The sequence below is a fragment of the Anneissia japonica genome, unplaced genomic scaffold (genome assembly GCF_011630105.1).
Source record: "Anneissia japonica isolate Jap-2015-1 unplaced genomic scaffold, ASM1163010v1 scaffold275_len1219475_cov178, whole genome shotgun sequence".
Lineage (NCBI taxonomy): Eukaryota > Metazoa > Echinodermata > Crinoidea > Comatulida > Comatulidae > Anneissia > Anneissia japonica.
The window spans coordinates 1,137,459-1,153,221 of NW_022752912.1; the positions used below are offsets into that span (position 1 = coordinate 1,137,459).

General features: G+C 34.7%; 2 protein-coding genes across 3 annotated transcripts in view; one reads left to right on the forward strand and one right to left on the reverse strand.

The window, feature by feature from the left end:
* LOC117122436 (autophagy-related protein 13-like) overlaps nt 1-159 on the reverse strand; it is a 9,334-nt gene extending 9,175 nt beyond the window's left edge. Inside the window, exon 1 of the mRNA XM_033268007.1 lies at nt 136-159. Coding sequence (XP_033123898.1) covers nt 136-159 — 24 coding nt within the window. The remainder of the gene's footprint in view (nt 1-135) is intronic.
* A 2,145-nt stretch (nt 160-2,304) lies between these two features.
* LOC117122396 (activating molecule in BECN1-regulated autophagy protein 1-like) lies at nt 2,305-15,667 on the forward strand. 2 transcript variants are annotated; one of them, XM_033267946.1, is made up of 13 exons: nt 2,305-2,558; nt 3,816-4,058; nt 5,046-5,218; nt 6,085-6,174; nt 6,986-7,929; nt 8,233-8,472; nt 9,307-9,496; nt 9,786-9,898; nt 10,268-10,378; nt 11,243-11,428; nt 12,217-12,317; nt 12,709-12,905; nt 13,437-15,667. In XM_033267946.1, the coding sequence occupies exons 1-13, from the start codon at nt 2,424-2,426 to the stop codon at nt 13,948-13,950; spliced, it is 3,237 nt and encodes a 1,078-aa protein (XP_033123837.1). In that variant the 5' UTR covers nt 2,305-2,423; the 3' UTR covers nt 13,951-15,667. The 2 variants fall into 2 exon arrangements, with proteins under 2 accessions (XP_033123837.1, XP_033123838.1); XM_033267947.1 differs by having other exon boundaries at nt 9,310-9,496.
* The last annotated feature ends 96 nt before the right edge of the window (nt 15,668-15,763 follow it).

Genomic DNA, 15,763 nt, shown 5'->3' on the forward strand with positions numbered 1-15,763 from the left:
ACTCAATTTGAACAATCCTACCAGGTACTGTTGAAATGTATTTTTATTTATGTTTGTGTATATCGTAAATTTAAAATAGTTGAAATATTTATATTGATATAAATGGTCTTCTAAAGGTAAGATTTTGGGTCTTACCAGATTTCTTATTAGGGCACCCATTTTGTAATTAAATAAATGCTATTATTTTTAAAAATAATTATAATGGCACCCATTTTGTAATTAAATAAATGCTATTATTTTTAAAAATAATTATAAATTGTGAACTAAAGCCAGAACATTGAGCTTTTTTATGTACAGTATTACTGTATTTTTTCCCTACTATTGGTCAATAAAGGCCAACTCAGACAGCGTCGGCCGACGCAGCCCGACTCAATTTATCGTCGGGGACAGTCTTAAGCCGTCGTGACATGACTGCCCCCGACGCACACCATCGCGTCTGCGTTTAACTCACACAGACCCGACGCGACAACAAATCGCGTCGGGCTGCGTCATACGATGCTGAGTCGGCCTTAAGGCGAGACTGTTTTATACCTGTTTCACAAACATATTTTTTTTAGAGATTGTCGGAGGGCAGAAAAAAATAAAATTGTGTTTTCTTATTTAGCAAACGGTTTTGCAAAAAACATCCAGATGGAGTAGCAAATAAAAATATAATATTATTGGTGAATATAAACAGTGTAATAATGGGATGGTTAAATACTTTAAATCTATATAATTAAGAAGAAATATACATACCTTATTTTTGAAGATTTCAAGGCAGCGGCGGGCTTAATAAAAATAAAGAAAAAGTTTTATTTTTTCAGAGATTTCCATTTTTTCATGGCAATTTTTTAATTGGCAAAAAATAAAATTTTATTTTTATTTGAAGTCATCACCATTTGTGGGCGGCGGGTATGCTAAACAATGTGTAAAAGAAGTCTCACCAAAGAAAAAAAAAATGTTGAAAATAAAAACCAAGTGCACATTTGTAGAAGCAACTGGAGCAGTGGTACCGTATGTGCCTTATATACTTTACTTTAATCTCATGGATGTTTGCTAAAAAATATTTTAGCTCTATTTTATTTTACCTCTAGTACTAGAGGTCTAGTACCAGATCTGGTATTGTTCAGGTCTAAAGATCCGGTACTGGATTCGTTTGTATCATGTAGATCCCATATCTCATCCGTTGTATAAAAAATCAGGTACCTATCCAGTTGAGGCCTAATGATCAATAAATTAACGATTGAGGCAAGGGCCAGAATATCAGGTGTAAAAAATTCATCATTACTATCTCGGATGAATAGACGTTTTGTTATTACTTATAGTCTCTTTGTTAACTTTAAGGCACTAATTTAACTGAATGGTATCAATTGTAGGAAAACTAAAATATACACATTTATTGGGCCTTTCAAGAAAGATTTTATGCTTGATTTGACTTAATGAATAGTAGCCACAGGGAATGAGGCTATGAATATGATACATAACTCTGCGACAGTCGCACTGACATGCACAATATTTCATTATCGCTCTATGGTTGCGCTTTCACTGCCGTATCTTAAGGCAGATCCGGACCTCTTGGCAGAGCTATAAAAAACACAAACACAGCACATAAAAAGTAAATACTAAAATAACATTACAACAATAATGAGCATTCAAAATCACTTTCATATAGGCCTAATTAAAAATTGATCAATCTAAAACATCTAAACATCAGGTACATCTATCCATTAATATATTTAGGATGCTAAATATGTGATACAGTAAAATTAATATCACCACCCAAAATAGAATTGATACGAACCTCACCTTACACACACCACTTTAATACTCTTGAGTGAATTTCGTAGTGGGATTATACAAGTTACAACCCACAACTCACTTAGCACCGTCTGCGACAGTGTCCTTCTCAAAACACAACAAGCTTCAGCGTGTGTCAATTTCAATAAAAATGTGAAAAACTAAAGCTAAAATACACCTATTTTACCAGGTTAATCAGCATTCTTACCAAATACTCATTACAAAGAAATAGGCGCTCCTAATATTTGTATTATTTCAATTCTAAACGTCATTTTAGAAAGAGTCAGACCTTTGTTATTGTTTTCTCTCTTATTACTCTGAGGTCAACTTGTACAATTAATTAATATATTTTGAGACTTTTTTGAATTTTACATACTAATTTTACTATATATTGTAATCAATAAATATAATAATTTATTCCATTTACTTTAAATTACTTAATAATATCTAATCGTATAATAAATACCCATTTAAAGAGACAAAACTAATTTAATTTTAGAATAGACCCAGGCCTATGTCATAGTTCAAGGCTTGAGGAGTTCTCTCTTCCGCTCGCTAGATTTGTTTACGGCCAAAAATATGAGACTTTGAACAAGAATTTGTGACTGATATAGTTGCTCCTGCCATAATTTTTTAAAACTCCCAATATGAAATCTTCCCGGGAAAGTGTTAACGTTACAAATGAGCTATTCAGGAGGTCAAGGCAATCAAGTAACAAAATATCAACATGCATCAGAAAGTTCGCGGAGCAGAAGACAGCAGAATCACCCTGTGTAAACAAGGTAGGCCAGGCCCAAGGCTACTAGTAGTAGGGTAGGCCTAGGTAGTTTGGCTTAGCCTAGAGTAGTAGGCTAGGCTAGTGCGTCTTCTTTTTCAACACTCAGAAAAGTACACGTTCAGTCAGGATATCTTTCTGAGATAGACGCACTTCACAACATGTCCCCAAAACAGTGAAGCAATTGGTCTATTTTTATTATGGCAGTGAAGTGGCTATTGTTACACCATCAGTCTTAAAGCCCCATTCCCAGCAAAATTTCACTAAAAACTGACTTTTTTTAGAAAATATGCATTTGCATTACTCCAATTATTATAAGTCATGGAAAAATATTGGCATGAATTTTAGTTTTATGCAAAACAATAAAAAAAAAAGAGAAATACAGACTAATTCTCATAAAATATTACCATTTTCTCGACGATTTCATCGTTACTAGGCAAATTCAGAGGTTGTAGATCGCATCTACTGGAATATTCTCGCTTTTATGTATACTTTATACAGTCAATAAAGTGCGCCCTCTCTAATGAGATTAGTTTTTGTACTTCGCATCTCGCACAATGTGGTCGTTCGCTTAGGCTGAGATATGTTTGTTTAAGTGTCAAAATCTCAGTCAGAATCAGTTTTTTAACAAATTTTAAATAATTCCTATGAAATGTTATATTCACAAGTGTCAATACTAGCAACGGAAAATATCATGTCGTCCGTTTTTATGTGTGATAACAGAACCTAAATTGAGGTAAAGCTAGGCCTAGCCTAGCAGCGTTGGATAGGCTAATTTGCTAATGTTTTCGGCGCCTACGATATTTCTTCTCACGACCTATCTCAAAATCAACATGAAAAATTCATCCGCATTTATTTTTTGTGTGGAACACAAAAAATCAAATTTCAGTCTTATTTTACATTGTTTTAATGTCTAAATTCAGTTAAACTAGCGATTCCGGATTATATTTATAAATCTTTATAACACTAGTATATTCAATCAGAATTAGGAATTTGTTTAGGACTTATGTAACAATAATTATTGGTGGTTGCCTTTTTTTTCATTTAATTTACCAGTACTTCAAAAAAGCTATCATGTTGGTCTGCCTTTCCTGTGCTCTTTCATATCAAGTTGCCAAACTGCTTTAAACCAACAAATATTCAATTTAACACTATATAATTACAGTATATTATCAGCCTGCTGATCAAAATATTTTGAAATTTACCTTTTGTAGCAATGCCTGATTTTAATATTAAATATTATTTTTGCTTTAAAATGATTCAGCCTGTTCCATTAGCTGGAAATGTAAAAGCAACATTTATCGTAGCATTCAGTTCGGACGACACGTTGATGGCCTCCACTCATGGTGATCATCACGTACGTGTCACAGATGTACGCACTCAAGAATGCATAAGGACTCTTGTTGGACACCCTAGAACACCATGGTGCGTTACCTTCCATCCATCGTCCAATGAGATCCTGGCATCTGGCTGCTTGGGCGGTGAAGTACGAGTGTGGGATTTACATGTATGTGGTTTACCATTCATTGTAATTCTTATTGCGTTTGTTAACACCATGTAGAATACCTGCTCTAAAAATTAAGACTAAAGCCCAACTCGGATAATGTCGTCTGACGCGATTTGTTGTTGCATCTGATCTGTGTGAGTTAAATTCAGACGTGATAGATTTGCATCGGAAATGGTCACGTCCTAGAATATTAACATGTTTGATATTCTCACAACGACCTGAAGACTGTCCCCGTTGATTAATCACATCGGGTTGCATTGTACGACGCTGTCCCAGTTGGGCTTAAGAGAACTGCCTACATATGTGGAAGAAATATATGTAGGACTCTATTAATGTAACATAAATTTTTGCCTATAATATTTACTACACATGTGTGTATGTTTATTATATTTTTCATTGTTTTCTTGTTATTTTTTGTATGTACAGTGCTAAGTTAACCTTGGTTCTCTAAATTATTTATGTCCTTAAATTTTGCACCTGTTGTTTGTATCTTTTATGGATGTATAAGGATTAATCGAATTTCAAGTGCACTTACTAGTAGTCTTTTCATGGCTTCAGTTGTAATTCACTTTGATAGCAGAGCCATGATAACACAACAACATAACAATCTTTTCTTTGTGGACATTTTAATTAATTTTGAAAAGCTTCCAAGATGTCACCTGATAATATAATGTATTTTTTTTAATAAAAATTTGGTGAATGAAGAACAGGGATTTTTGTTTGTATTGTGTGTATTTTTTTTTTACCATTGACTCTTTATGAAGATACATTATCGTATCATCATCATTATTATTGTTCTTATTAATTATTATCATTGAGAATGTTATTATAACTATTATCTTATATTTTCTTGTTATTACCACCATTTTTTTTTTGTTTTGTATTAATTTTGTACTCTTTTTTTGTGATGTGGTGTACCAACTTATATTTCGAAATTACACAAATAAAGAAATCTTAAATCTTGATCTTATTTGTCCTTTAAAACAGGGTGGTAGTGAAGTATGGGTGTCTGAACATCATTCTACCATATCGTCCCTGGCATTTCATCCTTTGGATCAAGTACTTGCAATTGCCACTAGTAACCAGATTTTCCTTTGGAACTGGAGCCAGCCGAAGGCCTTCGCTTCCGTCAAGACAGCATGCCTAGCTGAGCGAGTCAGGTTTGTCACAATAATATTTTATTATAATAAGAATAATAGTAATAATAATAAGTGAAAATTATTTTTAATTTGTATTTTCTATTCAATAATTAATTAATGTAACAAAGAAGGGATATTCAATTTTCTTCATCTGTGTGACTTTCTTGTGAAAGAATAATACAGGAAAAAGAAATGGTCTTATTAATTATTAATAGTATTTAAGAAGGAATAATTTATTTTAAGAACGAATAAATTTGAAAACTTAGCTGTGAAATCAGTAGCAGGGGTTTTATAAGTAGGGATAATGAGAACAGAATTAAGAATTTCATGAAGGTTAAACCGAGTAAAATGCAATCTGTCAAAAAGAAATTATGGGAAATATATTCATATATTCTTATATGTTCATATTTGATTTGGAATGCAAGACACTCAAATATCTGGGAAAATGTGAGGGATCTGCTATTAATGAATGAGGTCTTACTTGAAATAGAAAATAATAATGGCAAAAATTGTAAAACCTAATTTTGAATAATTAAGAATAATTAATCTTGTAAATTAAATTATGAATAAGTAATTTATAAATAAAATGTAAATTTTTTTTTAAATAACTGTAAATTCTAATCTTGAATAATTAACTTGTAAATAATTGTTAAACCTAAATTTTGAATGATCATTTTTATCTATTGAATTTTAATGCTATTCCTTAATGTTTGTTTTTGTGTTTGTTTCTTGTTTTTCATATTTGAATTGACATTTTGCCTGCGTAAGCCTGTTAATTCAGGCTGCATCCTGGTTTTTTGTGAATGTTTTCTTTTGTATATTTCATATGAATATCAATTAAGAATAATTTTAACATTATAAAGAATATAATGTTGTTATTCCGGCAGGTTGATACGGTTTAGTGCTCGCGGCGATTTTCTTTTGACCGGCATCTCCAACCTACCTAAGGATGACACTGATTTGAATGTTGCACGCAAGTAAGTTAAAATGTGCATTAACTAATCATCTGGATATTTAATATCTAGAAGCAACTAAACACACTCAACTTTCTCATCTTCAGAGTGAAGCTGTAGCTTATTGGTAAAGATGCTCCCTTCAATTCTCAGGGTCCTGTGTTCAAATCTTAACAGGCCAGGATTTTTTTAATGACAAAAACAACTCCACTCCCTAAGCCTGATAATAAGACTTAGGCTATGTTCTCACACAGCAGCTAACGGTTAGCAAGATCCAGATCCTGCTAACAGTTTGCTGCCGTGCGTCCATGCGAGAAAATCCCGATCCGGATACCAACAATATGATGATCGAATCACTGGCCATTAAGAAACTAGAAATTGTGAACGTGTACGTGTGATTGGTCGATGATAGAAACACCCTCAACTTGCTAATCGATAGCGCTTGCTAACTGTTAGCGTATTCGGATACCGCTAACGGTTAGCGCTAACCGATCAGGCATTCTCATGCAGGTGCTAACGGTGAGCGCTAACGGTTAGCTCCCGATCCGGATACTAGGACTCTCGTGAGAACCAGGCTATAGTTTTAAAGCATCAATTTATTAGTCATCATGTTAGATGAGAAATATAAATAATAAATTTGCTTCTCTCATGTAATTGTTGGTGGTTATTTTTAGAATAATTCATAGTTTAGTTTTTAATTCCTTTGTGTTATTTAAGAGTTATGATTGTGTAATGTGCTATATAATTCAGTTACCATTTCCATTACCAAATATAAAAGTAGTTTACTTTCCTCCTGAAATTTTATGATGATTTTTTACTGATTTGTGTTTCTCAGATTAATGTTTAATAGTGGCAGCAATCCTGATATCGCATTCCAAAGACGCGTGAGAAGAGTCTTCCAATTCAGACAAGATGACTCTGAAGACCTTGAAAGCAATCACTATCCTCACTCTTCAAGGCATAGCACTGAAGTACCATACACACAAACAGCTGAATACCGTGTCAGACGAGCGAGTGCGCGTAGGGATAGGTTGCACATGGCAGAGGCCGCATTAACACGTGCGTCAAACCAATCCAGAGAGATCCACAGCCTGTTGTCCTCTAGACTGGATGGGAATGCCATGACATCTAATGATCTACACACTGATCTTCATGCGCTTCATCAAGATAGCAGATCTCTCTTAGCGCAGGCCAGGGATTATGCTGCATCAGTAACCTTGGAAACAGTAGCCAACCGGGCAACTGATGCATTGGTCTCCGGGGAAGTTCCCAGACCAGAAGATGCAGTGTCACATAGGGAAGTTTTTGACTCTGTGCTTTCAAATATGCACAATCATTCAGAACCAGAACTTCCTGATAATGCTTCTGAGCTCCAGAACCTCAACGCCTTGACCCAAAGGAGGACCAATTCTGTGCTGCGGACAGCTATAGAGCAAAGAAATTTCAGGGAACGCAGGAATACCAGGCTCCCTACATCCTCAAATTCTGCAGTGACCCAGTCTGAAAGTAACGATAGTCAAAGCAGTATACCAACTGCTTTGGAGTTGCGGACAATTTTTCATCCAGAGCTTAGTTTTCCCTCAACGACAGAAGTAACCAGTAGAGTTAATTCTAATACTTCTAATTTAAGTTCTCCCATGTCTGATGAAGCATCAGGGTCACGTTCTGTACCACATAGTGGAACTCGTGGTGAGGCCAGTACATCAAGTTCTTCAGTTGAATGTCCCCACTCAAGTACAAGTACTCCAGCCGAAGCTTCACATTCAAGCCGCACATTTTGTAAGTTTCATTTTTTAACTTTCCAGACAACAGCTTCTGAACAGAATCAAAACTGTTGGAATATCTTAAACATTCTCTTCATATGGAGTGGGATTTGTTGAACATTTATTGGCACAAGGAAGGAATTTACAAAATACAACATTATGAAGCAGCAATGCTGTAGGAAACAATGGATACAAAATTAGTTGTAAACCTAAATACATACACAGATATAATGTACTGTTGAGAGTACTGTCAAAGAATATTATTACACTTCAAATTATTTAATGATTCCTTTTTTTTTTTAATGTGAAATAAATTTAGCACAAGAACAAGGTTGTAGTTATTGGCCCAGTACGTCAAAAGAACAAAACCAAATGCAGAGAACACAGTCCTCTTGTCAGTCCTCATCCTCATCGTCTAGTCGATACAAGTGTCCGCACCATGAGCATCGCAAAGCTATGATGAGGAAAAATGTCATGGAGAGGAGGGAGCGTTTAAGGGAACGTAACTTGGAAGAAACCAGGAGAATAGAACAAGATGGCCAGAGGCCTAATGATGCCGGTGAAGAATACATTTATTAACTATCTATTTAACTCAGGGAGGCCTAGAAAAGCCAAAAACCTTTACTTAACAATATAGAAGATATATTTTCTGTGGTTCTGTACTGTTTCATAAAGGAAAACATAAATGTCACATCGTGTGCATGGTTTAAGAATGGTTTAGAATGGAAATGGTATGATATGGACTGAATTTTGAAGTTCATTCACAGTCAGCAGCAGAGATACCCCAACAAGGGCCCAAGGTTCCAAATCGACTTCAATCAGGCCCATAATTTTTTGAATAAGCAGCTAGTAGGTGCCTGTAAATTGTAGACTTTGAAAATGCTATTTCAAAATAGTTTTGCTTGATGGACTTTGAAAATGCTATTTCAAAATGGTATTGCTAGATGGACTTTAAAAATGCTATTTCAAAATAGTGTTGCTCGGTGAAATGCTTGTCGTCTTCCTGACCTGATGCCCAGGGTTCCAATACAGGGCTCCTTTTCCTCTCAGATTCCTGTTGGCGTCTGCCTCTGCACAGTTATGAATACTGTCGGAGGAGGTCATGAAAGAATAATTAGTAAGGCTTGACATGCTTGTGTGTTGTGTTGATTCTGTATCCAATACGAAGATTCCAAGTAAAACAAATTTGCATGGGTGAGACTGAAAATGAAAAATTCTACCCCCTGGGGCTGAATGCGTAAAATTTGGTAGGTCTTCCAATGAAAATTGCTTCAGGGAAGTTCATATGAACTTTGAAGTGCAACATAAATAATATTAAAAGAGAAATGGTACAAATTGGATCTTGTAACAGTATTACTGTTGTCTGCATGACCTTTTTAATGTTATATTACAGCAGTGGGTCTCTCCACCATACGAAGAATTGCAAGAAGAGTCCAAAGTCCAGGTCCCTTGACAAGATGCTGGTCATCAAGGCGGAAAAGCTTACAGTATCGTGGGAGGTTGACATTGCCAGCAGATGATACTCATCGTGATGTGCGAAGGTCAAGGGTTGGAGTTCATAGGTTATCAAGAGCAATGGAAAGGTGTGTGTGTGTGTGGGAATGTACTCGAGAATTAAATTCACTCGAGAGATATATTTTGTGCTTAAAAAATACAATACATCTCATAGTATAGTTGTATTGCATAGTTGTTGTTCTACAGGAGCAGCAGTAAATTTCATGTTATTCACAGAAGTTTTGTCAACAATGGCATCAAAACAATGATATCGATTTCTGCCTAGAAATGTTTTTCTGTTCATTACTGTATATTTGCATATTACAGTAATGTTATATTAAGTGATATTTTCTTTTTTAAAATATCTTTTTTTTATAGAGTTCGACCGCCTCAGCAACCTCTACATCGGCACTATGACGTCAGTATCTTCGACGAAGAAGTAGGAAGACCTTCCAGAAATGTGCATGCTGTAGTGAACAGGGCCATTGCTGGTGATTTTTTTTTCTCGTTTGTTGACACACTAAAGCCCTATCCAAACTATTAAATTTGATTTGATGAAAATCATGTAACATGCCGAAATATGGCCATGATGACATCACATCATGACCATATATAGGCACACCATGACTATATATGGGCATACAACATTTTTTTATCAAAGAAAATTTGATAGTGCGGACAGAGTTGCTACAATAAATAATGTTTTATTTGAAGTTTCGAGATTTTACCAGAGGTCCTCCTAATATCAGTGGCCTATCAGGTCACCTTCTTTTAATAGGGTTTAAACAGATAGATAAATAGACATTATAGCTTGTGTTTTTACTTAGATTTTAATTTTGTGTTTTTTTATTTCAACAAAGATGCCTTCAATATTCGAGGAGAAACTGCAGTAGCCAATAACATTAAGAATACTACACATCGTCTTCAGTGGTGGGATTTCACAAGACAAGAGTTGCCAGATATCAGTAATGGTAAGGAACTTCATCCAAGGTCAATAATATAGAGTCCTGCTATCAAATTTTATTTGACATGCCTAAATATGACACATGACACATCATGACTATATATGGTCATACAACAATTTTTTTCAAAGGAAATTTGATAATCTGGACAGAGCTTTAACTTTGTTATTGGGTGTATTCGACTGGTTAATTTCGTTGACTACAATTTTTTGTTAAGTATTATTTTCATTCGACTGGTTCGTAAAATAGTCTTCGTTGACAACGAAAAGTAACGTAACCTGAGTGCGTTAATCTGGTTAAGTTATCCACGTGACCAAAACAAACATGGCCGATTGGTCAGTTTAGAAACAACATTTGCGTTATTATAATTTAGATTAAATTTTAGAAAGTAAAAATTATATTTACTCACATGAAGTCAAAAAATATTTGTAGCCTAACAGAATTAAAAAAAACTGGATGAAAACATTTCCTTTACAAAAAATCTATACTGCCACAAACCGAAGCAATCTTGATTGTGCAGCGTGTATCGCGGTTACTATACAGCCATTTTGTTTTGTCTTCGTTAAGTAGGAATTTACCACTGCGCAGGTGGCCGTGGTTTAACAAATAAAGACCGGTCGAATACGGCCATTGTTGTATATAATTTACTGTATTCATGATATGCAGTCTACTAGCGCCAACATATGTGAAATGCTGTCTAATGTCTGTTATTGTTAAAATAGACGGCTACAACTACCAGTACCAGTACTAGAAGAGGTGGAAACTAGGATGCCTGATGCTAGCAACAATCCACACACAAAGTCAATAACAATAATGTATAAGAATATACTGTAATAGATAAATTATGAATTTATGAATTGTTTTTCATGACAGAAAATGCAAGTGTTATTGTTCCACACTGCAAGATTCATAACGATAATAGTTGCGATTTATCACAAGACAGTCAACTTTTAGCAACGTTTGTTCCAAGTCCCTATGGTTTCCCTGACAATGGTGTCTTAGCAGTATACTCACTGAAGCAACACAATTTTGGCCATGTTTTATATACAAAGAGTTTTGGTAAGTAAATTGTTGAAATGTCGTTATATGAGGGCGGAAAAAAAACAATAAAATTTTGTTTTCATATTAGAAAAAAGTTTTGCCAAAAACATCAAGAAGGAGGAGAAAATAAAAATAAAGTTTTATTGGTAAATGTAAACAGTGTAGTAATGGGATGGTTAAATGCTTCAAATTTATATAATTAGGAAGAAATATACATATTCTATTTTTGGATATTTTAAGGCACCGGTGAGCATAATAACTTTTTTTTTTTAAGTTTCCATTTTTTCTCGTAAAGGCAGGTGCGCTAATTTGCCAAACATAAAATTGCATTTTCATTCGAAATATTTATTATTGGCAGGCGGCGGGTTTGTTAAACAAGGTGTAAAAAAGTCTCGCCTCAAGATGCATGCTTTCCAATCTCATGCGCCTGGGTTCAAATTTGAAGTCAAATGGTTTTGTAATTCCCAAAGTTAACTTAGGCCTAGCTAGTAAATTTGAGAGCGGTATGTTAAAATTAACTAAAAATGATGTAAATGTGATATGAAATAACTTTGTAACAATTGAAGATCACATTTAGCAAATCATTGATTTTTCAAGCAATCATTTCAGTAATTCTCACTTGATATTGATATTACAAAATTTATTATTTAATTATTTATTTATTTATAACAGTTTGAGCCACATGCAATACAGCCCAGGAGAGACCAAATAGAATTTAATCTATAAATTACCAGTACTCAATTGAGCAGCTGAATTCATCTATTGATAATGATAAATAATCCATTTTAATGTATTTTTATTTACAGGTCCAAATGCAATTTGCACCAGTATTTCACCAATGGGTGGCTATGTAACTGTTGGCTTGGCTGCTAGACGGCTTCATTGCTGGCATCAGTCATCAAGGAGGGTGAGCTATGTATTCCCATTAAATTAACCTTGATGGCCATACAAAATTGAGCTATCCATACAGTACTGTATCAAGTTTTATCGGTATTATCTCCCAGTCTGCTTCCCAATTCACCACCAGAAGGACCTCACTGGAAACAAGTCTTCCGACTTAGTGGGTTATCATTGGTGAAATTCACGCCGAAATACTCCTATCCTATCACAACAGTGTTTGATCAAATTTTCTCTTTCTTTTAAACATATCTAATAATACAAATCTTATATCTTTTATCTGGTGGAAGTAAAAATGCTCTAGGTCTTCAGACATTTCACCTGATCAAACATTTTCTGTGGCGTTGGATGGACACATAATATATGCCTAACATAAGTATTCCATTTTTGTTTTCTTCAAGATGATGGCACAGGTGTTTAGGATGGAGGAGCCATACGCAGGTGAAAATTCTCTGGTACAGGTGAACTCAGTCTTGCATGATGGTGATGTCGACCAACGCCACCAAGTCAGTGTGAATGTTGTAAAGTGGATTCCAAGCCCTGGAGCTGGCATGGTCTACGGCACAAATAAAGGCGACCTTAGAATTTGCGTTGCCAGGTTAGTAGTAGATTTTACTCTACATTTCAGGTGTACCTGATTATGTGAATGATGATGGATGTTAGAAGCAACTCATGTGAGGGGGTGGATGCCAAATGCCTATAGTAACTTATTACCTGGGTTTAATCATTGCATTTCCTGTTACCTAGCACTAAATTTTATTTCAATACTTGGAGTATTTATTATACTTTCTTAACTGAGATTAGTCAGTGGAGCTTTAGGTTTTAGCACTGAAGTATTGCTCAACAAGTCTTCCCCTTGAATGATTGCAAATTTTTTGTTTGTTTGTTGTCATAAGTACATTCTTTTGAAGGAAGCCCTCTGGCTCATGGTAGTGCTTTCTGAGATAGAATTGCTTTCCAACGAAACCCCCGAGTCGGACCTCTTGCTGTTCTATAATATTTAATACTAGTAAATGCAGTATTTTATGTGGAACATAGAATTGTATACAGTATAATTTTATTTTATACATAATCTTTTTATAAAAATATATTTATATATATTAATATATACTTATACTTATTTGTTTAGCGCTCCAACAGTGGATGATGATTTGAATCAGTTATTTTGGAGACAGAGTGCAAACGGGAATGGAGATATGTACAGTCGCTATAGCATAGACCCCGCGCAGCGTGCCCGTCTCTACAACGACATCAGCCTGATGGCGTTAGGTATCCAATTCCCGGATGATCAGGATAATAACAGAACAGAGACTCGGCTGTTACAAGTAGCACGCTCTACTCAGACAGGTGAGGAATATGAAGTGAATGACAGACAGAGCACTTCAACGCAAACAGAGCAACCACTGAGAGAAGCCCTAAGTCAGCCAAGCCAGCTTCATGGTAGTGCTAGCAGGGAAGTTGATGAAGTAGGGGTGCCCTCAATTGAATATCCAAACCTAGCTAGGCCTAGGGTAGAACATGAATCAGTGGAACAACCAGATGCTAGGGTAGGTGGATCCGACGACAGGGGTGATGTGTCAGAGAGGCAAAATCAACAACAAAATGATGAGAGCAGGGACCACGAGACAGGAGAAAGTGTTTAGTTTACATTATTAGGAAATTAACATTTCTGTTGATGAAACCCTAGAGAATTACTGTGTTATCTTACATTGGTATGTGTTATTTATTTTATTTTATTATTTACAGCAAAAATAAACAAGTACAAAACATGTTTGTAAACTAATACTGTATGCTATACTTTCATGATAGGGCATTTTTATTTGCAGTGTGTGCATAAACATAAGCTGTTACACATATATATTAAGTTTCTATATTTTTGTTTATGTAATTCAAATTTTTTCTTTTGGAATGATAGTTTCCTTCATGGAAAAATAATGAATGTTGATTTTTTTTTATAATAATGATCATTTTCATTATTATGTAATTACGATTGAATCCAAAATATACCTGCCTCAAAAAAATTCCAGTGCAATGTAGGCTACCTTATGTGTTCTTGTCATGAAAAAAATTAAAGAAATGTGTATTGTAACCCAGATGCCTATAGGATAACAGTTTTGATATAGATTGGGTAAACCATTTGAATATGAACATGTTTGTGGATGATATGATATAACTATCTCAATCAAGGGGTGATGGATACACTATAGTCATTCAGTGGCAGATTTACAGGGGGTGTGATTGCCATACCCCGCCTCCCCCTTCCTATTATTGTATTTTTAAAATCTTGTAAAGCAAAAAAAAAAAAAATTTCCATGCTAAATAGTAAAAATCTATAAACCTGCTAGAGTTTCAATAAGGATTTTCCTTCCTTGCAACTCCTGTCTCTTCCCCCCACGGCCAAAGAATCTTATTTATTCTCTCTTCCGCACCTAAATTCTAATGTGTTTATTAATCTTCTTGCATTTCTTAAGCCCTTTGCAGACAGGTGTATCCAGCAATCAGGCCTGTGCGGTAACAGCTAATGTGTGAACAGATCTTAAGAATGAAGTTAATCTAATGAATGGACAGATATGTTAGTTCCCGGGGTTAGTCTATTGTGTATAAAAAATAATGACAATAATTTCAGACATGGGCCTAAAGCATGATTTATTTAGTAAAAACAAATATTGGGTTATTGTGAATAGACCGTAGGGTTGAATTGATTAGTTCATGTTGTCTCTCGCTATACAACAATGAATTTATTGGTCCAGTTTTAAGGATCCTTGTATCTCTGTTATTTTTGTCAATACCGTAGTTAATTGAAAATGTTAGTTTTAGGTACTTCTTATTAAGTACAGTATCCCTTTGTATAAATTCATCAATATGTTGTATACTATAAATATTGAGTTTATTTTTAAAAAAATATTTCATTTACTGTAAGTGTGAAGTTTAAATTTGGGTTTTAGGGATGTTGTTATTACCTCAAATTGTTTGATTCTGTCATCTTTTTTTTTTTATACCAAATGTACCTGACGGTACAAACATAAAACACTAGTGGTGCTAACAACTTCCAGGATGATATTGACTGCAGTGCATTTTCAGTAATTGCTTAAAAATTTGGGGGAAAAAAAGTTAATTTGGGTTCAGGAAAAAAGTCTTTCTGACCTAATTATTTTGACCAGATTAAAACATGGGAGTTATACATTCATACCTGGGGGGATAGAGTGGGGTGAATTATTAAGGTGTATGAGGGCACTGTCTGTGATGCATTCATTGTTTCATGGTGATCAAATCAATATTTCTTTACAAATTAAATTATATTTCTCAACTTAATTTAGATTTGTGTTGACAAGCTTCTTAATAAACATTATAATGTCAAAACATGCTTCTGTTAATTTTTTCATTGTATGACACAAAGCAATTACTGTATAACACATGCCTCCACCAAAGGAGGTTATGTATTCACTGCTGTCTGTT